This window comes from Zophobas morio, unplaced genomic scaffold, assembly GCF_036711695.1.
Source record: "Zophobas morio isolate AGI-343-1 ecotype UQ-CSIRO unplaced genomic scaffold, CSIRO_AGI_Zmor_V1 ptg000081l, whole genome shotgun sequence".
NCBI classification, from domain to species: Eukaryota; Metazoa; Arthropoda; class Insecta; order Coleoptera; family Tenebrionidae; genus Zophobas; species Zophobas morio.
In genome coordinates this window covers 408,109-433,190 of record NW_026972186.1, presented here as the reverse complement: position 1 = coordinate 433,190, position 25,082 = coordinate 408,109, and the positions used below count along the sequence as shown (strand labels likewise).

At 44.6% G+C, this 25,082-nt stretch overlaps 7 protein-coding genes across 11 annotated transcripts; 4 read left to right on the top strand and 3 right to left on the bottom strand.

Moving 5' to 3' along the window:
- Positions 1-22: 22 nt before the first annotated feature.
- Positions 23-3,240, top strand: LOC135144045 (ribonuclease P protein subunit p40-like). Of its 2 annotated transcripts, XM_064075985.1 has the most exons (5): positions 23-313; positions 369-513; positions 566-730; positions 2,492-2,921; positions 2,989-3,240. In XM_064075985.1, exons 1-5 carry the CDS (start codon positions 194-196, stop codon positions 3,200-3,202), a joined length of 1,074 nt encoding a protein of 357 aa, XP_063932055.1. In that variant the 5' UTR covers positions 23-193; the 3' UTR covers positions 3,203-3,240. The 2 variants fall into 2 exon arrangements, with proteins under 2 accessions (XP_063932055.1, XP_063932054.1); XM_064075984.1 differs by lacking the exons at positions 23-313; positions 369-513; positions 2,492-2,921; positions 2,989-3,240 and adding an exon at positions 809-2,463 and having other exon boundaries at positions 638-730.
- On the bottom strand, positions 3,180-4,734 carry LOC135144048 (RNA-binding protein NOB1). Its single transcript, XM_064075988.1, has 2 exons — positions 4,461-4,734; positions 3,180-4,406 (listed from the first exon to the last, which is right to left on the bottom strand). The coding sequence occupies exons 1-2, from the start codon at positions 4,533-4,535 to the stop codon at positions 3,231-3,233; spliced, it is 1,251 nt and encodes a 416-aa protein (XP_063932058.1). The 5' UTR covers positions 4,536-4,734; the 3' UTR covers positions 3,180-3,230.
- Positions 4,735-4,995: 261 nt separating this feature from the next.
- Positions 4,996-13,585, top strand: LOC135144039 (E3 ubiquitin-protein ligase Su(dx)). 2 transcript variants are annotated; one of them, XM_064075976.1, is made up of 7 exons: positions 4,996-5,329; positions 5,445-5,526; positions 6,800-7,517; positions 7,574-7,884; positions 11,384-11,651; positions 12,008-12,842; positions 12,894-13,585. In XM_064075976.1, exons 2-7 carry the CDS (start codon positions 5,475-5,477, stop codon positions 13,161-13,163), a joined length of 2,454 nt encoding a protein of 817 aa, XP_063932046.1. In that variant the 5' UTR covers positions 4,996-5,329; positions 5,445-5,474; the 3' UTR covers positions 13,164-13,585. The 2 variants fall into 2 exon arrangements, with proteins under 2 accessions (XP_063932046.1, XP_063932047.1); XM_064075977.1 differs by having other exon boundaries at positions 5,413-5,526.
- Positions 13,576-14,707, bottom strand: LOC135144051 (uncharacterized). Its single transcript, XM_064075991.1, has 5 exons — positions 14,527-14,707; positions 14,436-14,471; positions 14,093-14,386; positions 13,906-14,038; positions 13,576-13,858 (listed from the first exon to the last, which is right to left on the bottom strand). Exons 1-5 carry the CDS (start codon positions 14,604-14,606, stop codon positions 13,619-13,621), a joined length of 783 nt encoding a protein of 260 aa, XP_063932061.1. The 5' UTR covers positions 14,607-14,707; the 3' UTR covers positions 13,576-13,618.
- Positions 14,708-14,842: 135 nt separating this feature from the next.
- Positions 14,843-16,817, top strand: LOC135144044 (zinc finger protein ZFP2-like). The gene is made up of 5 exons (XM_064075983.1): positions 14,843-15,116; positions 15,163-15,655; positions 15,703-16,178; positions 16,225-16,428; positions 16,484-16,817. The coding sequence occupies exons 1-5, from the start codon at positions 14,979-14,981 to the stop codon at positions 16,787-16,789; spliced, it is 1,617 nt and encodes a 538-aa protein (XP_063932053.1). The 5' UTR covers positions 14,843-14,978; the 3' UTR covers positions 16,790-16,817.
- Positions 16,776-19,596, bottom strand: LOC135144041 (nonsense-mediated mRNA decay factor SMG8). Of its 2 annotated transcripts, none has more exons than XM_064075981.1 (8): positions 19,447-19,596; positions 19,262-19,394; positions 18,928-19,214; positions 18,665-18,877; positions 18,337-18,616; positions 17,890-18,286; positions 17,053-17,834; positions 16,776-16,997 (listed from the first exon to the last, which is right to left on the bottom strand). In XM_064075981.1, exons 1-8 carry the CDS (start codon positions 19,485-19,487, stop codon positions 16,815-16,817), a joined length of 2,316 nt encoding a protein of 771 aa, XP_063932051.1. In that variant the 5' UTR covers positions 19,488-19,596; the 3' UTR covers positions 16,776-16,814. The 2 variants fall into 2 exon arrangements, with proteins under 2 accessions (XP_063932051.1, XP_063932050.1); XM_064075980.1 differs by having other exon boundaries at positions 18,337-18,625; positions 19,447-19,595.
- A 314-nt stretch (positions 19,597-19,910) lies between these two features.
- On the top strand, positions 19,911-25,062 carry Neurl4 (Neuralized E3 ubiquitin protein ligase 4). 2 transcript variants are annotated; one of them, XM_064075975.1, is made up of 9 exons: positions 19,911-20,362; positions 20,416-20,517; positions 20,567-20,680; positions 20,726-21,003; positions 21,090-22,183; positions 22,233-22,332; positions 22,390-24,034; positions 24,079-24,319; positions 24,366-25,062. In XM_064075975.1, exons 1-9 carry the CDS (start codon positions 20,207-20,209, stop codon positions 24,824-24,826), a joined length of 4,191 nt encoding a protein of 1,396 aa, XP_063932045.1. In that variant the 5' UTR covers positions 19,911-20,206; the 3' UTR covers positions 24,827-25,062. The 2 variants fall into 2 exon arrangements, with proteins under 2 accessions (XP_063932045.1, XP_063932044.1); XM_064075974.1 differs by having other exon boundaries at positions 21,078-22,183.
- Positions 25,063-25,082: the final 20 nt, after the last annotated feature.

Genomic DNA, 25,082 nt, shown 5'->3' with positions numbered 1-25,082 from the left:
TTGGTTGGTAACAAGAACTGTCAATGCCGTTCAAGGCCGCAGTGTTGCCAACGGTGTTGTCCTCCGCAACAGCTGTCCACAAAAATGCAAAAAGACTGCGTAATAAAATGTTTGTGTTGGCGTTTTGAATAACAAGTTCTGAACGTCTCCCCAGTGATTACGTTTAAGAAAATAATTACAGTTACATAATAGAATGCTGTGCCCTGAAGTTTGGAACTTCAAGGCACCGGAATCCAATTTTTCAATAAAAAGGTGCAGCCCCCATGAAAGCGACCATTTGAACGTCATCAACAATTTCAATTATAATCATCTGGTAAGCGAAAACCCCCACAACGCCCCCATTTATTTGGTCTTTGATGATCTTTCAGGTGTCCGTCGTCCTGCCTGATACTTTAAAAGTGCCAGAAAGCTTAAGCTTATCCGAAACTAACGATTGTGATTATTACAAGATAACCAACGTAAAACTGAGCGAATTCGTCGCAAAGGACTTCATCAGCAGTTTTGTAAATAGCGGCAAGTGCGACCCTAACCTCACTTCCCCGACTTACACGTTTCTTCTCCACAGGCAATTTGTATGTATTAAGCGTAGGTACGAGAATAGATTGTGATAATTGCGCGGCCGTAACGCCAACCGCTCAACTCATCCTAAACGTAAACAAGTCCACGTATCAAACTCTAGGTTTGGAAGGTTCCGTCTCTCATTTCCACTCGCTCGCCGCGGACAGATACAGTAAGTATTGTCGCCTCTCCCCCACAGTCGTATCTCCAAATCAAACACACCGGTGCTGAAAACGCGCTTGTGTTTCAGACGATGCCGAAACATCGGCACGTCCCTACTCTCCAGACGCTGAGCCTTAGAGGCACCGGCGCTCTTGTCGTATCGCTCTCGCCCCCGATCGTCGCCAAACTCCAGGGCTACCACGACCCCCAAAAGATAGTCACGGGTTTGTACAGATGCCTTGATTGCCTGAACGAGCTTCTCGCCACGCACGTGCCGTACTATTTGTATGACAACATGGCGACGGAAGTGCTGTACGCCGTCAAGGGCCTAATCGAAAAAACCAAAAAAACCTACTACCCACACACCAACATGTCCGCCTTTTTGACGGAGATGAACGTCGTGGTGAGCTTGACAGAAGTGGTCCTGAGCCCCCTCCTTAAGCAGATAGATTTCACCGAATGGCCCAAAATCATGCGTTACGTCCTGTACAAGAACCTTGCGAAGATGACGGGGTTGGAGGTACTAAATTTGGGCTCGTGCACCGGAGGGTGGCGGACCAGCGACTACGACAAGTACATCGTGGAAGGCATCTCGAGGATGAAGCACCTGAGGTCGCTTTGCCTTTGTTTCGATTGCACGGATCAGGTGATCCAGGTGATCGGAGACAATTGCCCTCTGATGCAGTGCCTCGATGTGACGTCGTCACGGTCCGTCACCGATCGCAGTATCCCCTCCTTTTTGAAATGCACGCAGTTGAAGGAGTTGCAGCTGCACCGCACCTCGGTCACTCCCGTCGGGCTGGCGCAGATCCTCCGCGGATTGGCCAAGCTGCAGGATATAGGGCGGTGCGACGATGTCGGGGGCGTGGTTAAAGCCCTGCATCAGAGTGGGGGGAGCGGGCCGTTCTTCCTCCGGCGAATCCACGCCAGAGGGTTGTCTCAGGAAAATCTACGCCTACTAGTCGATCTGTTTCCAAAAGTGGAGTTTATTAATTTATTTAACGACGAACAAGTGACGGATTTGACCATCCTCACGTCGCTAGATTGCTTGAAAGAGTTGAAACTGTTGTCGTGTGCGTTCTACGGGGATTATTTGAAGCAGTTGCTGGAGGTGCGGGGGAGTAATATCACGAGCCTTCACCTGGAGCACGCGGAGGAGATCGATCTCAACGTGTTGGTGGATGTTAGCCAGTTTTGCCCGAGACTGAAGAGTCTCGTTTTATACAACTGTGATTTTATGGACGGGATGTCCATTAACTACGGCAGCAAGTTGAAAGTGCAGCCTTTCCAGAGCTTGGAGAAGTTGTTCTGGATGGTGGATTGTGCGAGGAGTCATTTGGAGTTCATTCTTTCGCATGCCGTGAATATCAGGAATATTCATTTGGGGTCGTCGACGGGGATCACGCATTCGTCCATCACGAACATACTGACGGTCAATCCGATGAAGCACTTGGAGGAGCTGAGGATTCTTTACAGTAGCGACATGAGCATGAGAACTGTAGAGTTGTTGTTAGCCAGTTGTACCAACCTTCGAGTTTTGTCTGAACTGGAAAGTTGGCAAGGCATCAGCATGGAGGAGTTGAAAATCTTTAAAGAACATATTTTTTCAAACAATTTTGATTTGGATATACGACCCACCCTCTCGTACTATTAAAGAAAACCCCCCGTGCACAAATCCTAAGTGTTGTGATCAAAATAATTGTATTTATACTCGTATTATAAATATATTTTATTTAATATGTAGTCAATTGTTTTCGTTGACCTTTTTCAGTTGTTACTGTCGACTTAAAAGCCAAGCACTTCAGACCGGGCAAACCCAACTACGAGCGAACGAAAGCCTGCCTAGAAAAGATAAGTCATGACGTCATAGTCACGTGGGAGCCGAAGAGCGAGGAGATTTGTCCGTCGTCTGTGGCAAAGTATTTTCACGACTTAGGTTATGACGTCGACCTGTGTCAAGTTAAGGCAAAGTCGCACATGGTGCATTCAGTCAAAGTTCCGAGTGTGCAAGATGACTACGATTTTGTGGAATGGTTAGGGATGGTGGCCTTACAAGGAAATGTCACAGACGGAGAACCCGACAATTACGTCACGACTTACCAAACCCCGGAACCTAACCAGCAAGTCGGTCAGATTAAGTTCCTACAATGGAGGGGGTTCTTCACGACTACCCAGATCGCCCGTTTTTATAATAAACTCAGGTAATTTCATCCTTATATCGCACAATAATTAAATAACAGTATTTGATCAATGTATGGTTCTTTTTAGCGAATATAGGAGAAATCATAACTGCGATTGGGTGGCCATGTACGTGCAAGGTTTTTCTGATTCGCCGATCGCTTGGAAGGGGGAGGAGCATCACTTTTACACCAACGGCGACAACAGCTACACCTTTGTGTTGACAAATGATCACGTGATCACGTTCACACAGAAATGCTCACGGAAGCGATACAACAATAAAAGAAAAGGCAAACCTTTATAAACAACATAATTTAAATTAAATACAAATCTCATTTCCTTCGCCTTCTGGCTTCATTCGGATTTTTCCTCATCCAGTATTTCGTCTCGTCTTCCGGCCGTATACACAACTGCGCCGACCTCGACGTAACGTCCCTCACAGCAAAAGGTGAAAACCCGGCGATGTAGTCGTCATCCAAAGGGTTAACTTTGGTTTTCGCTAATTTACTGGCCCGATTTTGTGGCATGGGGTGATCCGGCGCCAAAATCGGGTTATTCGGGTGCTTCCCTCCTTTCATCTTCGGTAAACTAAATTTTTTGCCGCGCCCCGTCAGAGGGCGCTTTCCATTTATGTGTATCTGCAACTTCCCTTCTTCGTCTAAGCTGACGGCGACTTTTTTCAAAGTGTTGTGACCACACTTCGGGCAAAACTTCTTCGTCATGACGCTGGTGGTCTTAAAGCAGGCGTAGCAACGAAGGATGAAGGTCCTCAGTTGTTTGATCATGCGACCGTCGAGTGCCGCCACATTCAAATTCATTTGTTTGAGAACGTTCTGCATTGCGAAATCTGTGGTCATGCAGGCGACTTTGACGTGTTTTTCTTCAATAAGTTCAGAGTTGACTTGTTTCTTGGCGCGGTTGACGTTTGAGGGGGTAATCCAACCGCTATCGTCGTCGTCGTCGTCATCGTCTTCGCTCGATTCTGTAGCATCACTGTTATCTTCTATAGGAGCTAGAAGCTCATCTTCGTTAATTTTTTCATTTGCTTCAGTACATTCAAGAGTCTCAAACTTTTCCTTTAACTTATCAATTGAATCACTGTCATGATGGGTTACGTCGTCTTCGTCGCCAGCTTCATCGGTTTCTTCAATTTTTTGGGATTTTTGCCCTGGCATGAAGAAACCAGTGACGTCTGGTTGCATATCAGGAACTGCTTGTTTTGTAACTACTTTCACGGTTTTCTGCATGATGGGTTCAACGCGGAGGTGCTGAGTCCCTACATGTTCTTTTTCCAGTTGATAAGTTAGTGCCATAACTTTGAGATCTGTAGCTGAGAGGCTTGGATAATCTCCAGTCTTTATGGCAAAGTCAGTGACTGTTTTTATATTTTCAGGGAAAACTTCTTTGACTTGTAAATCGTAGGGTAGAACTATGAGACGTCTAAGTTGGCGTTTGTTGAGAATTTCGTCCACGACTTCCTGACAAGTGACCATTTTTTCGGCCACTTCCTGAAAGTAAGGTTACGTAAATGTAATGAAAACAAAATAAAATCAAAAGACAACCTGAAGCGGCGCATTTTGGATGAAAGCTGTCGTGTCGACGACTAAATACTCGACTTTTTTGTCGTCAACCCCCATGTTTCCAAAATTTGTTGACAACACGTGCACTTAGTGACAACCACAGTGACAGGTGACAACCGACAGTCATGACAATTGACCTAGTTGTGTCAGTTATACCAATATACGTACGAAAAAATCCTGAAGTAATAAGTCAATATTCGAGTTATTTTTATAAAAAAAGGAACAAAATAAATGTCTAAGATGGAACTGAAAACACCAGCAAAAATTTGAACAAAAAATTAACAACCAACTCTGCAAATTTGTTCGACTATAATCCTATAATTTTCCCATAGCCACGCTGACCAACGTAAAACCTCTACTCTTAATTAAAAACAATGAAATTTATTTTTTCAAATTACGAAAATAGATTCCTATGTGTTGAAGTGTCATCTGCATACAACGAAATAATTGTGTTTAGACAATCGGCTGCTGGAAAAAGTTTTTTTTTAACTAAAACTCGCAGCGGGGATTTCGCCTCCGTTCGATTGGCGCCACTGTCAGCACCACAGAATGGCGAGTGCTCCAGCAAGGAGGAAAGTTTCGTTTTCGATTTGCAAATAAAGTGTTTTTTGGTGCAACAAAGGAAGAATTTCTTCACCCATTTGAGTTTGAGTAGTTGAGTGGTTCTTTGATGTGCACGCGGACCCTTTGGTGGTTTTCCTGACGTGTCCGTGATTGCACTGTTATCACTTTTACGTCACTAGTCGGCCACTCTATCAGTGAAATTTTATGTTTTTTATCAAAATTCACGCGTCTTATTGTTTAAATAATCATCTTTATCACACATTCATAGCGTACTAGCGACGGAACAAGTAAGTTGCTGGTTGGGAAGCTTCAAGTGTCAGCTTCGACTGCCCCTCACTGTGTTTATCTAAACAGTGTTTGTTCTTGTCAGACGAAGAAGATGATGGTTGTTGTTGGTTTCAGTTAACCGGCTCGATGATAAGCTAATACAGGATGGACCTTTCAGTGGATCAAGGGCCGGGCTTGCACCAACTCAGCATTACAGGTATATTTACAGAGTGATAAAAATTGAACGAGGATTAGGAGATAACGTTGCAAATATTTGGGTGAACGATACGTTTGGCCCTGCCGGGAAATCCAGTGTCACTACGATTTCTCCCAGTTGCACAACTTGTAATTATTTATTTTTAATAGCGGCGTGTTTTCCAGTATTGAGCGGTCGTCACTTAATGCATAATTGATATAACAGATGGGGAGAAAATTTGCATTGATTTTATTGATTTGGAGATAATTCACACCGCCGCCTTATCTACTGAGGCATGTTGGGGGCGAGAAAGTGAAGCGATAACATGACATGCTTCAATTATTTTAATTAACGTTTAGAAATGGAGAAAGAGAACGAACGGCAGTGCGTAGAAAGTGGCATAATTGTTGTCATAAAATGCACAATTTTAAATTTTAAAAATAGACGTGAACATGTTCTCTATTGATCTGATTGGGATGATTCATGGCCTTGGAAAGCGCGATCAACGTCGTTTAAAAACAATAATAATAATAATACACAGGTTTCAATTGGTTGGAATAAAAAAAAAGTAATCGCTTCCCGGTAATAACGCGCGCACGAAGTTACAATTTTCCACTGCATTTTCTCTTATTTCCTCTGCTTGATTGTGTTTGTGTGATTGTTTTTGGTAGTCGTTAACACAAGGTTTGTTATTATCGTGTAATAACAAACTAAAACCGTGATGTCATGTGACACACTTAAACATAATCATATGTTTGAGAGTTTAGAGCGCGGTTTTTGTGTCTTTTATTAGTTATTTATTTTTTATAGCTGGTTCACATCCGTTTGGGGGTCAAATTGGCAAATACGGAGTCTATTCAGCCAGCTAAATTTGTTTTATCTGTTGATCATGTGTGCGCACGAGGAAGCGATAAGATTTTGCCACTACTTATCTTATGATTATTTATATCTAGACGTTAAGTTTTTAGCTATGGTTTTCTGAAGAATGCAGTATTGTAAAAAGAGAAGAATTTAGACCTAACCCACACTTATTTAATACAGATATATCGTGTTTCTAAAATGAGAATTAGTATGCAATCGAGTTTTTTGGTAATATTGAAAAATGATAATATTTCATTTAGGAGTATTATTTATTTTGCAATGGTGTGAAACCCTGTAGTTTATCGTTCATGTGATACGAGATTTGATCGCCAACTTAAGATAAAACTGTGAATTTTGTGTCGCCAGTTTCATGTCCCCAAAACCTCCGAACCGCCTACTTGTTTCCCGATGTAATCTCCCTTTTCGCTTCCAGTTGAGTGCGCCCACCTCCGCAACAACACCTTCCTCAAGCCCTCCCCATACGTCGAGATCAGCGTGGACGGTACCAATCCGCGCAAGACCGAGACCGTCAAGAACACCTCCCAGCCCAAGTGGAACGAGACCTTCACCCTCCTCGTCACCGCCCAGTCCAAGATCAACTTCGTCGTCTTCGACCGTAACAACTTCCGCAAGGACACGCCCGTCGGCGAGAAGAAGATCGAGCTCCTCCAGCTACTCAGCCACTTCAACGGCCACTGCGAGAACCTGGAACTCACCCTCGACCTGATGAACGAGAACAAGCAGAGCGAGTCGCCGGCGAAAGTCGGCGAGCTGATCTGCGTGTTCCAGGGCCTCACCGTCGACATGTCGCGCTTCCCCAAGCCGGGGCCCAGCGCGACGCCGCTGACACAGAGCAACGGCGCCGAGAGCGCGCCGCCGCCGCGCACCGTCCTCAACGGCGTGCGCGCCAAGGTGCGGGGGTCGGGCACGGAGAACGCGGCGCCGGAGCGGAGGCCGGCGCGGCCGTCGGCCTCGTCGCCGGCTTCGACTCCGGTGGCCAACGGGATCGGCCCGCCGGCGACGGTGCCCAACGGCAACGTGGTGCAGAACGGAGAGGCGGAGGAGGGGCGGAGCGAGGAGCCGCTGCCGCCGGGCTGGGAGATGCGGTTCGACACGTACGGAAGGCGCTATTATGTGGATCACAACACGAGGTGAGAAGAGGGTGGCCTCCAGGAGACGGGGATTACGGTGGGGTTGTTGTGTGTAGGTCGACGTCGTGGGAGAGGCCGCAGCCGCTTCCTTCTGGATGGGAGATGCGGAGGGATCCGCGGGGGAGGGTGTACTATGTGGATCATAACTCCAGGACGACGACGTGGCAAAGACCTAATTCGGAGCGTCTGGAGCACTTCCAGCAATGGCAAGGGCAGCGGCAGCATATCGTGCAGCAAGGAAACCAAAGATTTTTGTACCCGCAGTTCCAGCCGGGGCCCTACCCGGGGACCTCGGTCGTCGTCGAGGACGACGACGACGGTTTGGGTTCGTTGCCGCCGGGCTGGGAGAAGCGCGTACAGCCTGAAGGTGAGTGTCAAGGGACAAACTTCAGTGATTGCTCCAACAGTTCGTGTCGGATTCTTTTGATTCAGAAACTCAAATCGATTGTGTACATACTGACTTTTCCGAGGCATTCTATAGACTGAACCATTATAAATTCTTGGAAAAATTGCACACCTTTGATATTTTAGAGTCCGTCATTAAGTTGTTTACATCTTATTTAATTGACAGGATACAGGTGGTACACAATGGTGGTTTTCAGTCTGATCCAATATTAAATACTTCGGGGTTCGACAAGGACCTATCCTGAGACCTTTATTTTTCGAAATATTTGTAAATGACATTACACCTTCCACTCCAATGAAAATTTCTAAAACTTGAACTCTGATGTTATTGTAACGGACTGTTGCTAAATATTTCCAAATGGATATCATGACTTTTATTTTAAAACACGACAAAAGTCTATTAATATCTCATTAATTATATGAGAGATAGAAAAAAAATTAAAGACCATAGTTGGACGGTTCTTTGAGGCCTACATTCTATAATTATTACTTCCCGAGCGTAAGCAAAGGAAGTATTGTAATCGAGTCCGTCGGCCGACTCTCTACTTTTACGTTTTCTCGATCTTTCATGACCCCTAGAAGACGAAGAAATAGGTCTCCCATTTCCGTCTGTCTGTCCGTCTGTCCGTCCGTCTGTCCGTCTGTTGTCCCGGATTTTTATTAGACAGATAATCTCCGAAAGTACTCGACCGATTGTTGTGAAATTTTGTACTTATATTAAGAATATCATGTAGATGGTAAAACGCTAACCAAAATTTGTCTAATCATCCCCACCACTAATGCGATGACGTCACTTCAAAATTGTACATAGTAAATGGGTTTTCAATTGTATAAAATAACATAGTCCTACACATATAGTTTACAACTCTGAATCGACTTTTCACCCGAAACGTCCAGATTTTTGGAAAAAAAATCAAAATTATAAAACAACATTTTGAAATTTAATTTTTAATCTGCTAACCAGAATGCTTTGAAATGTTGCAGATGTTTTAAGGCTATAAAGAGCATCATAAATCTTTAGTCAAAAAATATTTGCTTATCCCCTCCAAAAACTTGATGACGTCAGCTCAAAAGTTTGTGGAATAAATCATATCTAAAATGTACAAAATATGATGAGTCTGTACTTGTGATCGATCACTCCATTCATATTTTTTGGATTTGCATATACAGGGTGACTCAAAAAAAATTAATGAATGCGTAAATATATTTTATTGATTTAATCAGGAACTACAAAACCGAATGCTCTGAAATCTTGCAGATGTTTTAAGGTCATAAAGAGCATAATAAATGTTTAGTCAAAATATATTTGCTTATCCCCTCCAAAAACTTGATGACGTCAGCTCGAAAGTTTGCCGAATAAATCATATCTAAAATGTACAAAATATGATGAGCCTGTACTTGTCATTTATCACTCCATTCATATTTTTTGGATTTGCTATACAGAGTGACTCAAAAAAAATCAATGAATGCGTAAATATATTTTATTGATTTAATCAGGAACTACAAAATGGAATGCTCTGACATCTTGCAGATGTTTTAAGGTTATAAAGAGCATAATAAATGTTTAGTCAAAATATATTTGCTTATCCCCTCCAAAAACTTGATGACGTCAGCTCGAAAATTTGCCGAATAAATCATATCTAAAATGTACAAAATATGATCAGTCTGTACTTGTGATCTATCACTCCATTCATATTTTTTGGATTTGCATATACAGGGTGATTCAAGAAAATAAATGAAAGCGTAAATTTATTTTACTGATTTACTCAGGAACTACAAAACCGAATGCTTCGAAATCTTGAAGATATTTTAAAATTATCATAAGCATGGTAAATTTTTGATCAAAACGTATTTGGTCGTCCCCCCTAAAAAATTTATGATGTCACCACAAAATTTTGCTGAAAAAATCCTATCTAAAATGTACAAAATATGGTGAGTCTCTTCTTGTGATTTATCATTCCATTCAAATTTTTTCGATTTGCATATACAGGGTGACTCAAAAAAATTAATGAATGCGTAAATTTATTTTATTGATTTAATCAGGAACTACAAAACCGAATGGTTTGAAATCTTGCAGATGTTTTAAGGTTATAAAGAGCATAATAAATTTTTAGTCAAAATATATTTGGTTATCTTCTACAAAAAACTGATGACGTCAGCTCAAAAGTTTGTCGAATAAATCGTATCTAAAATGTACAAAATATGATGAGTCTGTACTTGTGATTTATCATTCCAATCATATTTTTGGATTTGCATATGCAGGGTGACTCAAAAAAATTAATGAAGGCGTGAATTTATTTTATCGATTTAATCAGGAATTAGAAAACCGAATGCTTTGAAATCTTGGGAATATTTTAAAGTTATTATAAGCATGCTAAACTTTTGTTCAAAATGTATTTGTTCATCCCTCCTAAAAAAAAATTGATGACGTCACCCTTAAATTTTGCTGAATAAATCCTATCTAAAATGCAAAAAATATGATGAGTTTGTACTTGTGATTTATCATTCCATTCATATTTTTTAGATTTTCTTAAGAGGTGGTTCAAAAAAATTAATGAAGTCAATTTATTTTATTGATTAAATTAAAGGCAACACTTATTATTAGTATTACACCCCAACCAACCCAATTTGGTAGACACAAAATTTGTTAAAGGAAAAACTCGGTTGAAACATAAGGGTAGCACGCTTATTTACATCGACTTTAACGTTACAGATCTGCATTTGTTTTATGCGGTCACTTGGTTCCGCGAATGCGAAATAGACATGTTTATAATCAACCAATTGTGAATTTCACCGTCAAGAATTAAAATAAAACCCAATGTTTTATATAATAAGCGGAAGTCGAAGCAATAAAACCGACGGTCGTTTTGTTTACAGTTTCTGTGTTTGGCTCTCACGTATGCTGTTACGCCTGTCATCTTAAATTAACAATTTTTATACATACACGATTTTTAGTTGCCTCTGATACGTAGGTATACGTGAGTAAATTGTTTCGTTATTTTATTGATTATTACAAATCAATATTCAAACGACCCAATTCATTTTCCCGAAAATTTGAGAATATAATAATTTTATTCTTAGTATTACACTACATCTATCCCAACTGATATACGTGTCCTTGCAAAAATGTTGATGACGTCATCGCATTTTTTTTTTAAATTCCCACTACAAAAATGTAATGAGAAAAAAAACACAATAGGCATGCAGTCGTCAAGTTTCCGACAGCGAGGGAAGTACTGTCTAAACTCTTTAGACCAATTTTTTTTAGTAGTCATAGTGTTCTGTTTTAAGGCGTAAGAGACAACGTAGTTTTTTAAAAGAAACACTATATATTTTTAAATATTTTGATCAACCTCTTCTTAGGCTTTACAACCACAAAAGAGGTCAATCAAAAAATATGTAAAAATTATTATTGATAAAAAAATTGTTTTGTGGATATAATTATGTACATTTTTTTTAAGGTCGCGTGTATTTCGTCAACCACAAGAACCGCACCACTCAGTGGGAGGACCCCCGCACGCAGGGCAGGGAACGCATCGACGACGTGCCGTTGCCTGCAGGTTGGGAAATTCGGTACACGGAAGATGGCAAGAGGTATTTCGTCGATCATAACACCAAAACCACCACGTTCGAGGATCCGAGGCCTGGGGCCCCCAAGGGTCCGAAGGGAGTGTACGGAGTACCGAGGGCCTACGAGAGATCGTTCAAGTGGAAAATCAGTCAGTTCAGGTCAGCAGAGTTGGAAAAGGAAATGTTTATTTGAAATAAGGAGGTTTATTAGTCGTGAAAATTTTAGTAGTAATCGTAAAGTGCGTCAGAAGCCAAAGCCGAGTATAAAGAGATTAATTTATTTTTGCTACATAAACAGTTGAAGATTAAACAAAAACGGAGATAAAACGACTCGTAAACGTAGACAATGAAGGACGCCGGCGTTGGGGTTCAGTTGCATTTTTTAGAGTACACCACCTCATTAAGTTAATTTGTTTTTATAAATGAGGTTATAACGTTCCGTACACACCTTTGAATTCTACGTCGCGCTATGCCTTATCAAAGGTCGAAATTTTCATACCGCTTTTTTCGTTTAGATTTTTGTGTCAAAGCAACGCCCTCCCTAGCCACATCAAGATCCAGGTGACGCGCCAGACCCTCTTCGAAGACTCCTTCCACACGATCATGCGGCTGCCAGCGTACGAGCTGCGTCGGAGGCTCTACATCATCTTCAAAGGTGAAGAAGGCCTCGACTACGGCGGGGTCAGCCGCGAGTGGTTCTTCTTGGTCTCGCACGAAGCCCTCAACCCCATGTACTGTCTGTTCGAGTACGCCAACAAGAACAACTACAGCCTCCAGATAAACCCAGCGTCGTACGTCAACCCCGAACACCTGACGTACTTCAAGTTCATAGGGAGGTTCATCGCGATGGCGTTGTACCACGGGAGGTTCATTTATTCCGGCTTCACGATGCCCTTCTACAAACGAATGTTGGGGAAGAAGCTCGTGATGAAAGATATAGAAAGCATCGACCCTGAGTTTTACAATTCGCTGGTGTGGATTAAGGAGAACAACATCGACGAGTGCGGGTTGGAGTTGTATTATAGTGTAGATTTCGAGATTCTGGGACAAGTGGTGCATCACGAGTTGAAGAAGAACGGTGATAAGGAGAAAGTGACTGAGGAGAATAAGGAGGAGTACTTGACGTTGATGACGGAGTGGAGGATGACGAGGGGGATAGAGCAGCAGACGCAGGCGTTCTTGGATGGTTTTAACGAGGTGGTGCCGATCGAGTGGCTCAAGTACTTCGATGAGAGGGAGTTGGAGTTGCTGCTTTGTGGGATGCAAGAGATCGACGTGGACGACTGGAATAGACACACTATTTATAGGCACTACACGAGAAGCAGCAAGCCAGTAGTTTGGTTCTGGCAGGTAAGTTGTAGCTTGACAGTCGGGTGTAAGCCTTTGAACGTTTGTTTCCAGTTTGTCCGTCAATCTGACAACGAAAAACGGGCCCGTCTCCTGCAGTTCGTCACCGGCACTTGCCGAGTCCCCGTCGGGGGTTTCGCGGAGCTGATGGGCTCCAACGGCCCCCAGAAGTTCTGCATAGAGAAGGTGGGCAAGGAGTCCTGGCTGCCGCGCTCTCACACCTGCTTTAATCGTTTAGATCTACCGCCGTACAAAAGTTACGAACAGTTAGTCGAAAAGCTAACTTACGCCATAGAAGAAACTGATACTTTTGGTCAAGAGTAAATATTTTTTATTGAGATATGACCGTACCTGATTATTACAAGTCTGGTTTGAGATTTAGTTCGGGCCTCTTTTCCGTATCGCTTGTACAGTTTTTGTCGGTTGATTGTATTTTAATGTGATATGTAGAAATAATATTGGCCTATTTTCTAGCTTGTTACTAACAGAAATACTTAAATGTAAATATTTTTTCAAGATGTGGGAGTGACTCCATATTTTTGGATACGATTATTATAATGTTCGACATTCCGAGCTAACGGCGATCACTAGGTTTATTTTCTTTTATTTTAACCAAAGTAAACAACTCGATCCGATTTTGGATGATTTACTTTAATTTACATTATATCAAGTGTAGAATATTGTAAAGCGAGGAGCTGTATGTACATAATGCGAAGCGAATTATTAAATTATTACAAATAGGAAAAGCTTTCTTTATTTACACATTACATACAACATGATTACTTGAAGAAACGGTCGAAAAACGGCCAGGGCTGCTGGTGCAACTGAGGCATGTCCTGTTTAGGGAAAAACTTGTCTACTTCTTTCTCATCTAAATTCACTAGATTCTCAATAGTCTCTTCTTTGCCGTCCTTATCTCTACGTTTCGTTATCGTGTATTCTTTATCGTCCACTTTCCGCCTAATCGTGGTCTCTTCATTACCTTGACTGTCCCTCACAGTGTGGTGAGTTTCAAAAGACTACAATATTATTGATACAAAACAAAAACCTTAAAACGCACACATACCCCATCAGGATTTCTGACAGTCTTTGTGGTAACACTCTGTCCGAAGAACTGCGTCTTAGGTCTCTCTGGTCGTTCGTATGGCGTCATTGCGCGTTCGCCCCTAAATACGGACCCCCAGTCCCTCATATCCAACCTTTTCACGTATTTTATTCTTAGAAGTGTAACCGTCTCCAACACATCAACTTACTTGCCGTCAATGTCCACATCGCGCTTTTCTTCTGATTCCCCAGTTACAGCCTTTTCATAACCTGGTTTCAAGAACTGTTCTCGCAAATCCCCAGATTCATTGTCGTCATCAGGAATTTCCTCAATCACGGGCCCGTCAAAACCTTCAGTAAATATTTCTATTTGGGGAAATTCCTGGAAACCGAAACTACGCAACATTTCGCTCATTTGCTGTTCAAAGTATTTGTGGATTTCTAAGGGGTTGGTGAAGATGCTGAAACTTTGGTTCGGGGTACCGTGGAACGGCGAGGGAAACCTAAAAATGACGGAGTGCTTTGGGGAAACATTGGCTCGGAGTGACTCACTCGTCGTCTCGACTGTACGGAGAAGGAACGGAAGGCCTGGAAATGAAATATGAAAACACTGAAAATGAGGAAAATTGCGTCATTGTTGTACCTGTCTTGATCGTTGTATGGGGGGATTTCTTGGCGCGGAGGGACGCCCAGAAAACGTTTAAACTTGTCAAACCAGTCCATTGGATGCTTTTTTTTCAAAAACACGATAATTTTTTGAACAGCTGATGAAGTTTCTGGAAATGTCAGTGTCACCGGTGACGGATCGCTAAAATCAGCGATGCCAATACACCGGACTCAAAGTTTTTTAAATTCTTAAATTTTCTTATCATTGTTTCTGTTACATTGTTGGAATATTCAAACTAGTACAGTATAATGTTCTGATAAAGTAACGACCTTTTATAATGCTACATATTTTATATGTAGGAATGTAGGTATTTCATAAACATTGTCAGTGTTGCCAATATTTCAAATATAAATTAAAATATTACGTTTGCTGACGTCAACGTCACGAGTTACATAACCTCAAATTTCATCAAAATAAACAAAAACAAAATGGATTATAAAATTCTAGACAGCCCCAGCGTATGCAGGACGTGCATGACCAAAGCGTCAGAAACCTTTCCAATGTATAAAGAGGACATCTCCAGTCCCTCAACGAGCGAACAAATTTCTCTTCTGACTGAACTCACGGTAGCAATTTACTACCGGAAACTGTTTTTTTGCAAATGAATTTTAGTTTTCAGAGGACGACGAACTACCTTCGATCATCTGCAATGAATGCCTTACAAAACTGAATGTCGCATACAATTTTCGCAAGCAATGCATAGAAAGTGACACAATTTTGCACAAACTGTTGTTAGAAAAGAAAAACGCAGTCACCAACACAGAATCTAGGCAAAATGAGAACTGCATGGTTCCACTGCCAGAAAATGAGGAAGCCAACACTACAATATACGTCTGCGAAATCTGTAAAAAGGAATACATGCAAAAAAGTAGTCTCTTAACGCATATGCGGACTCACACAGGCGAAAAACCCTTTCTTTGCCACTACTGTGGTAAAAATTTTATCAGATCAGACGAATTGCTACGACACGTACGAATACACACTAACGAACGTCCCTACATCTGTAAAATCTGCAATCAAGGTTTCAAACAGAAATTTCACCTATCAGAGCATGAAAGATCACACAGTCGCCTCAAAGAATACAAGTGTGACGAGTGTGGAAAAAGTAACCCTCTCTTCGCCACTAAAACGATCACTAATAGTCATTTTCAGGCTTTGCTCGTTATGGAGTCCTACGGACGCACCAGCGCACCCACACAGGCGCTAAACCGTACAAGTGCCCCTTCTGCTCTTCAATGTTCGTGGCATCAGACACATACAACCGTCATTTACGCACCCACAGCTCAGGAAAACCCTTTCAGTGCAATGACTGCAAACGCAGCTTTTCACAAAAGGCGCATTTGAAAGCGCACGTTAGAACGCACTTGGGGCTTCGCCTTCATGTTTGTAGCATTTGCTCTAAAAGTTTTACGCGAAAGCATGGTCTAAAAGTCCATCTAATGTCGCATTCAGGGGAAAAACCGTTTCTGTGTGACACGTGCGGCAAGAATTTTGCTCGATCCGACGATTTGAAAAAACACAGCAGGACGCATAGTCAAGAGAGACCTTACTGTTGTGCTGTGTGTCCAAAAACGTTTTCGCGGGGTTTTAACTTGCTGGAACATGTGCGAGCGCACATTAACGAAAAGGTGAGTTGTTAAGTTGGCAATCATTGTTTCATTGGGGGATTTACAGAATTTCGAATGTGGTGTGTGTAGTAGGGGATTTACGAGAAATGGGGCGCTGCGAGCGCATCTACGGACGCACACGAAGGAGTACGTGGACAGACAATTCAGTTGTAATATTTGTATGAAGAGGTTCAGCGTGGGTTATTCGCTAAATAAACATATGTTGGTACATAGTGGAGAGAAACCATATAGTTGCAAAATTTGCCTAAAGGTGACTGGCTAGCGAACTGTGTTTTCAAACGGTTGGTACTACTGGTATTTTTCAGGGGTTCACCCAGTCTGGACATTTGGACGCCCACTTGAGAATCCACACTGGCGAAAAACCTCATGTTTGTCAAATTTGCGACAAGTCGTTTCCTGTGAGGTCGCGTTTGACAGTTCACATGCGAACTCACACAGGGGAAAAACCTTACGTTTGTACCGTCTGTGGGAAAGGTTGTACCACTTCCACAATGTTGAAAGTACACGTAAGGACCCACACCGGGGAAACCCCCTACCATTGCCCAACTTGTTCCAAGTCTTTTTCACGGTCGGATCTTTTAAACACCCACAGACGAATCTCTAGTCACTAATTTATTAATAAAAACAATTGCAAAACTACTCTATTTCAGTCACTCCAAAAACTCCCTGTAGGAGCTTGGCTTCCAAGTTTTGTGGATAGTGTTCCTTATCTGCAACGTAAACGAAAGGTAGACGCATCACCCAGTACGCCGACTGCGTAAGTTTGGTGGGGCGGTCTAGCGTACTCACGAAAATGGGGGCTCCTGGGGCTGGTTGTACCTGAAATAAAACAACACGCTATGTTTTCAGATTTTGCGATTCGCTAAACACTCACCTTCGGATCAAGCGTGCAGTGCACCGGAGCCTTGGGTGTCACCACGTGCAGCCGCATCAGTTGTGCCAACTTACTAGCCCTACACATACACGGATAATACAGTGGCATGTCGGACTCGGCGATCTTGTGCCCCGTGTCCTTGACGATACTCCCCGGCGTGGCCTTGAGAATCTTATCGGGCGCCGCCAACATAAATCTGTGCCCTGATGAACACTCATACTCCACCCCGATGAACACCTTGACCGAAAACTGTGGCGACGCCCCAGCCGGTCGCCCTCTGCGCCCCCGCGTGGAGTACTTGTTCACCCAATTCATTTTCGCCTTCGAGTACACGGTGACGTCCCAAGGCAGCAAGTAATTTGTGGAATTGAGAAAGCCGGGGTGGTGGGACTCTGATAAGCCCAGATTGTGGCTGTACAGGGAAGAAGGCCCCAAGCATACTAAACTCCAACTGGAGTAGACAGGCAGGAGTCCCGGAGGTGAGCTGAGGGTGAGCATCCCGGGCAAGTACTCGGTGGTGCTCGGCTGCCGCACTAGCCCCCTTTCGTTTTCCGGGGTGAGCTCTGACGAACGATCGGAGAGGACCGAGAGGGCCTCTTCAGTTTCTTTGAGTGTAGCTGCTTTATATTCCTTGATGGAGGGCTGGAAAATGGGAAAGGAAATTCGTTCGAGTTTCGAACAGACGCATTCGCGTCCGATTTGCTGGTAGAACAAGTAGTTGGCTTGTTTGGCGTTGTAGGGGTCTTCGCGGGGCCCGATCTTGCGGCCACAATCGCAAATGGCTGAGAAAAACAAATAACTATTCAACACTGATCTTTATAGTCCAGGGCTACCAACCTTTGTGGACGAATCCACTCATATGTTCCTGCTCCGTCGCGTGTTTGGGTAATTTACAAGGATTCCCTGTCATGGAGGCGGCTTCGCATTGCTGTCGCCCATTCTCCCAATGAGCTTGACAGTCTGCTCTTAATTTGGTCACGTATTGTTGAAAAACTGGACCTCTAGCTTGCGCGTTGAACAACGCTAGAGCCATACTCAACCTTCTGTCGTGCTCCGCATGGGCATAGTACGGTGGTAAATTCTCCTGGTAACGAGCCAAAGCTAACGGCAACACCTTCAAACACCTCTGTTCCGAAAACCGTGTATCCGTACACAGCGACGTGATCAAACCCTTTTTCATGATCACGTCGTATATAATTTTGGTGCTCTCAACCCACTGTTTCAGTACTGGCAACTTAAAAAAAAAAAAACTAGTTCTATTCAATAACGCCAATAAATACAAACCTCGAAATGAGCCGGTGGCGATAATTGATGCCTGCTGGAACTCCCCATATCATTGAAACCTTTACTACTTCTTGCCTGCTTGATGTGTACTTGTAAGAATTTTAAGAAGTGACGTTCAGAGTAGGGTTGGCTACAAAATGGCGCCTGCACTTGCATGGTCCCGCCGGGTTGGCAATCCTGGATTAAACCCCTCACGGCATCCCCTAATTTATCGATACCTGACTGTTCTGACGAAATGAAGACAAACTCTTCATTCATAGGGATGGCGAACAAAGACTGACTTGAACGACTATTTCAACTTAAGTGAAAGTAAAAGCAATTTGCTTACCCATAACTGGTAATGATGCGCGTTTTTTTCAAAATGTGATAAATGCGGTCTTCTAGATTATGCTCGACCTTTTTCAGATTGTAGACACCTTTGGGGCACCGTTCGAAATAGAAAATAAAACGAGGGGTGCACAGACGCCCGTTGGCGACCCATTCAGGACTTATGCCGTCCACAGTTTTTAAGGCTTCGGAGATTTTATTAAGTTTTTTTTGACTGAAATAATGTTCATTAGACTGTGTTTGATGATACAATTAGCAGAGAACCTAAGATTGTCCACGGCTTTGAAATACTGGATGTAGTTGGTGTCAAAAGTCCACCCTGGATGTGACAGAATCACAATGTGGCTTACGTGGATTAAAAGTAGGAGGGCTCTGGCAAACCCACTTTTAATTTCATCATTGATTACAAGAAAATCGTCACATTTGCGTTCATTGTTACAACGCTCAACTAAGGTCTTGTAGTGTTTGATTAATAGGTCAGTATCTAATAAGCTGTGAAGGTGCAGGTAGATGATTTGGTTTTCTTCATCATAACAACCTTCGATTGTTAACTTCAAACAAAGTATAAGTGACAAAAATTAAAGTGGAGATGCCTTACTTCTTCATCATTTTTGCATCCTGTTGTAAATACTCGTCCAACAGACTTCACCTTGAGCCCCATGGAATTACATGGTGATTTACCAACAATTGAGACAATGACCACTTTGTCACAGTTTGCTCCACTAACATCCCTAAAAATAGATTACAAATAAAAAAAAATACAAGCAAGTTTTAAGTAAATACAAAAGAGACTTTAACTCCGGTAAAACAAACGTTTCTCTCATTTTTGGTTTTTGTTCAGGTTATGTTGATTGTTTTCGATTTTGACATAACACGATTTGCAAATACTCTCCCCTCCGCGATTTTGGCGTGATTTTGACATTTAGGTAGGTTAACTGTCGTCCAAGAATGATCTACGATTTAGATCACAGAAGAATGTTTTTTATTTAAAGATTGTGTCAGTAAAATAAAAAGATTGATGCCGACATTTATCTTTTTATTAACATATTACATCGTGATACATGTATAGAAAAAACATAACACAATTAAAAAAAAAATCAAAGGCTTAATCGTAGCTACAACGTTCTTGATCCTCTCGGAACATAAAAAAAAGTGAAAACATTTACTTTGGAAGTAATTATATAATATGTAAAAAGAATAAGAATATAATTGTACAAGTGGTTGTTTTATTTGTTTTATTGCTGAAATTATTTTCTTGCACGAGTTTGTAGGTCATATGTCCTTGTTATTTATTAGCGTAATAAAAGACCCCCAATTTGTCTCTAAACGATCACAATGTAAGCAATTTGGGATGATTGAGCATTTGCCCCTTTATATATTTACTCAATTTATTCCTTATCACAAAATCAATACTCTTGTTGACACTCCACACCATTGGCAGCCCTGATGTTTGACAAGTAACCTTGACACATGATCGGCTGTTTACAAATGGCTGTTTATAGCCCCCTTTTAATTCAAATTTAATCCATCAAACGGCCATAAAATGGCATATTTCCATTATCGTTGTGGCGAACGAATCACTTTATTAAACGACAACTGCACGGCGGTGCGCAGCGACAGCGACTTCGACAACGGCCTAGTAATAACAGCGGAGCCTCTAGTCAGCGACGTGCTCTTCGAGATCAAGATTGATCGAAAAGTAATTCTCTCTCTCCTCCCAGTCTCATTTTACTCAAATCGGTGTAACTGTAGGTAAACTCGTGGTCAGGCAGTCTTGAGATAGGAGTAGTCGACTGTGATCCTCTGCACTTTGATTTCCCTGCGTGCTCCTCCAAGATACAGAACCCATCATGGGTTGGTAAATGCGTTGTTTGTTTAACCGTAATTGAACGTAAATTTGTAGATTATGTCAGGAATGTCGTTCTTCAGGAGCGGAAATTGCGTGATCGAGAGGTATGGTACTGATTTGGATAAGCTCAATCAGGATGATAGGATAGGGTTGATGCGCACCTCCGAGGTACGTTGTTAGCAGTGTAAATTTCGCGCTAAGAGGAGTTTTCAGGGCGACTTAATTTTTTACGTGAATGGAGAATCTCAAGGTGTCGCCGCCGAAAACGTCCCTAATTTAATCTACGCCATCGTCGACGTCTACGGCAAGTGCGTGCAAGTCAGTATTACCAGTCCAGCACTTCGCGAGCACAATAACGACGACTGCCTCAGCGGCAGTTCGGTCTTAGCTATAGATAACGATATTTTGAACGTTACTCTCGGGGGCGACTTGAGCGAGCTGAGCATGAGCAGCAGCAACAGTCTCGACATCCGCATGGACATGAACGTTAGGTAAACCAACACGAGTTACTTTCGCGCGATTACACGTTTAGCCGAGCCAGCACACTCAAATTTCGCTGAGTTAGCATACTTTCCAGTTTGAGCCTCCCCGAGGAATGTCCCCGTCCCGATAAACTCCGCTTCCACGACCGCTGCGGCTCTCTTGTCAAACTCTCCAACGGGAACCGAACTGCCGAGCGTCGTCGCCCTCTGGACGAGTTCAATAACGGGGTAGTGATGACCCACCGCCCCCTTCGCGACTCGGAGTTGTTCGAAATTCGCATAGACCGTCTCGTGGATAAGTGGAGCGGCAGCATCGAGATGGGTATCACCACACATAACCCCAGCACCCTCGTGTTCCCCGCCACCATGACCAACATGCGTAGCGGCACCATCATGATGTCCGGTTGCGGCATCCTGACCAACGGGAAAGGCACCAGACGGGAGTACGGCGACTTCAACTTGGACGAATTGAGCGAAGGCGACAGGGTGGGGATGATGCGCAAACCCGACGGCAACCTGCACTACTTTATTAATGGGTTGGACCAAGGTGTGGCGGCCCAACGAGTCCCCTCCACCGTCTGGGGCGTGATCGACTTGTATGGGATGACGATTAAAGTCTCGATTGTGGAGAGGGACGAGCGCGAGGAGCAGAACTTGATGACGAGGAAGAACACGCGGGATCAGCAGGTGTTGATCCCCGAACCGCAGCCCCTCCCCGATTACTACGACCGCCTCACGTTCCACCCCAATTGCGGGACGCACGCCCAAGTCATTAATAACGGGAGGACGGCGCATAGGCCGAACGCCGCCGATGATTTTAACAACGGGGTGGTGTTGACGGCACGCCCCCTCAAAACGGGAGAGCTGTTCGAGGTGCGGTTGGACCGCGTGGTGACGAAGTGGGCGGGGAGTATCGAAATAGGCGTGACCACGCACAGTCCGGTGGACTTGGAGTTTCCGTTTACGATGACGAATGTGAGGTCGGGGACGTGGATGATGACGGGGAGTGGAATCATGCACAACGGGACGATCGTGCTGGAGCAGTACGGGGTGAATCTGGACCGGTTGCAAGTGGGGGATAGAGTGGGGGTTGTGAGGAAGGAGAACGGGTTGCTGCACTTCTTCGTGAACGGGGTGGACCAAGGGGCGGCGGCGTCCAACGTGCCGGAGAAAATCTACGGGGTGATCGGTAAGTATGGGAGGAGCGAAGGGCGGGGCGTAACTGTGCGGTTTTCAAGATCTGTACGGGCAGGCCGTGGAAGCCTCCATCATAGACATGTATGACTACGGCTCGCCGGATACCATCAATTCCAGTCTGTCAAACACAACGCTGTACAGGTTAGTTTTTACACAAACAGAAAGTACCCCAAAATACAAGTTGGTGATGAATTTCAGCGACCTCCGCTTCCACCACGTCCACGGTAAGAACGCCCGAATTGTCAACAGCGGGCTGACCGCCCTCCGGCCGCGCCCTCTTTCCGAGTTCAACGACGCCATCGTCTTCTCGAGTCGGCCGCTGCGCGACGGCGAGCTCTTCGAGGTCTGTCTCGACAACATCGTGGATCGCTGGTCGGGGAGCATCGAGCTTGGGGTGACCGCGGTCCGTCCCGACGATATCGAGCTTCCAGGCACCGCCACAGACTTGTGTCGCGACACGTGGATGCTGAGCGGCTCCTCCGTCATGGAGAACGGCACCACCATCAAAAACAACTACCCGTGTGACCTGGATAGCCTCGACGCTGGCGTCCGAATCGGCGTGGTGCGTTCCTCCGACAAAACTCTGGAGTTTTACAGGGATGGCGTCCCGCAAGGACCCGCCTGCACGGTGTCTCACAGCACCGTCTACGCCGTCATCGACCTGTATGGTCAGTGTGCACAAGTGAGCATCCCGTGCGTGTCGCCGCTGGCGACGATGCCGTCGAACCTAGAGAACTGTCCGCGCTCGGACACCTCCATCAGTCTGCAGGCGGTGAGCGTGGTGCAGCCGACGGTGCAGACGGACCTGCATATCTTCTCCGAGTACCACGGGAAAGGAGTGACTCTAGGCGACGGCGGACGATTAGCTAAAAGGGGAAAGGATTTGAGCGAGGCGGTAGTTTGCAGCGCCACGCATCTCGTGCAGGAGGAGCTATTCGAGATCTCGATCGTCTCATTGGTCGAGCACTTGGCGGGGAGCATCGCGGTGGGCGTGACGGGAACGCCTCCCAGCAAAGCCAACCCTCTCGACGATTGCTGCTACATCACCGGCAACGAGCTCAGGCACAAGAACAAGACAATCCAGTTGTTCACGCCGAGTTTGAACTGGCTGAACGTGGGGGATCGCGTTGGGTTACTCCGAACCCAAGACGGCGCGCTGAAGATCTTCATCAACAGCGAAGAACTCGCTTTGAATTTCCCGCCGCTTCCGGACACGCTCTACGTGGTCGCGGATTTGAGGGGTTCTTGCAGCTCCGTCTCCGTTACTAGTCATAAAGCACCTTTGTCTCCTCTCAACAGCATACGGCTCCAGGACAGTTTGGAGTTGGTGCAGGAACAGCTCAAAGACGTCGAAGTCGATAGCGTCGTCTACGAATTCCACGAGAACCACGGCCGCAATATCGAGATCGTGGAAGGACGAACGACCGCGAGGAGGGTGGCGTCGTACAATCAGGGCGTGGTTATCGCCCAGCCCGCCCTCGAAGTCAATTCGAAGGTCCAAATCATAATCGACCAATTGGAAACGCGGTGGCAGTCGTCGATTATCGTAGGCGTGGTTTCGGGGCCTCCGGAACGGTTGAACCTCCCGGTGAACGCGTTGGCGTTCAAAGCTCCTTGTTGCATCGTCGCCAACGACTGGGTGTCGATCAACGGGATGAAGTCCCGGTCGAACTATGGCCAGAAGTTGAGTACCCTTTCGGTCGGAGACACCGTGGGGGTCGTCTTGACAGCTACAGGCTTGAAGTTACTGGTGAACGGGGTCGAGGAGGAACTCCTCGCTTTCGTTTTCCAAACCGGGCAAGCCATTTATGCAGTATTCGATTTGTACGGACAGTGCCAACAGGTAGGTTTACACACAAACGAACCTTTGTACACCGCATATTCCAGATTAAAATTTTGAACGACGTCGCTGCGCAAGAGACGACCGAAACCCCGGTGACCGATTTCGAAAAGGCGGATTTGGAGAGCTGCGAGAAGGAACGCTTGACGCTTCCTATACCTTCGGCTAGTACTAGTTTGACGTCATCGGTGACCGTCCAACGCCCCAGCCCCCTTTCGCCGGTGAAGCCAATCATTTGTGCGTTCCGCGAGGAATGCGTTAGCTTCAAGAAACGCCTCCTCTTGCCAGGTAGAGACGGTCTGTGTGAGCTCTTCCCACTCACGTCGTTTTTCAGATCACTACTTCACGTCGGACGAGCCGACGTGTTATTGCTCCACATGCATCAAAGTCAAGAGTCAGGGTGAAAAGGACAATTCGTTGTTGGGTTGGGTCAAGTTCCCGCTGAAGAACCTGGCCAACACGGCGACGGACAAGTGGCACACCGCGTTCTACCCGAGCAAGATGGGGGCGGTGCGGTGCATCCTGGATAAGGGACAGCCCTTGACTAAAGGGCAAGCGCAATGGTGTAATTTGGTGGTCCAGAAGGAAGACGACGTGCAGGTGGTGTTCTACCCGACGTTACAGAGTTGCAAGAGCGGGGGGTACAAGATGAAGGACAGAGAGGCGCATGCCGCGTTTCAGTTGCTGGTGAAGCCCAGCGCGTATTCGGTGTCCAGGGATCCGCCGGAGTGGAGCACCAAGGAGACTGGAGCCATAGTTTTAAACGCGTTGCTGATCCAAGTGACGTTGTCTTAATGTATTTTCTCACTGGATTAAATGTCTAGCACTTCCGGTTATTTTTTTAATCTGCTGTGATTTGTCCGTGGAACGAAGTATTGGATCTGGAACGCGTCAGTGTGATATTTTTTTTTATTTAAGTTCCAGGTTCGTCCGTAGCTGATTGACTTATGTTACCGATGCTATTTTAATCACTCGACTATACCCCACTGTTAAGTTTGATTTAGGTTCCTAATAAAAAATAACGTTGACCAGTGAAGAGTTTTATTTCGTA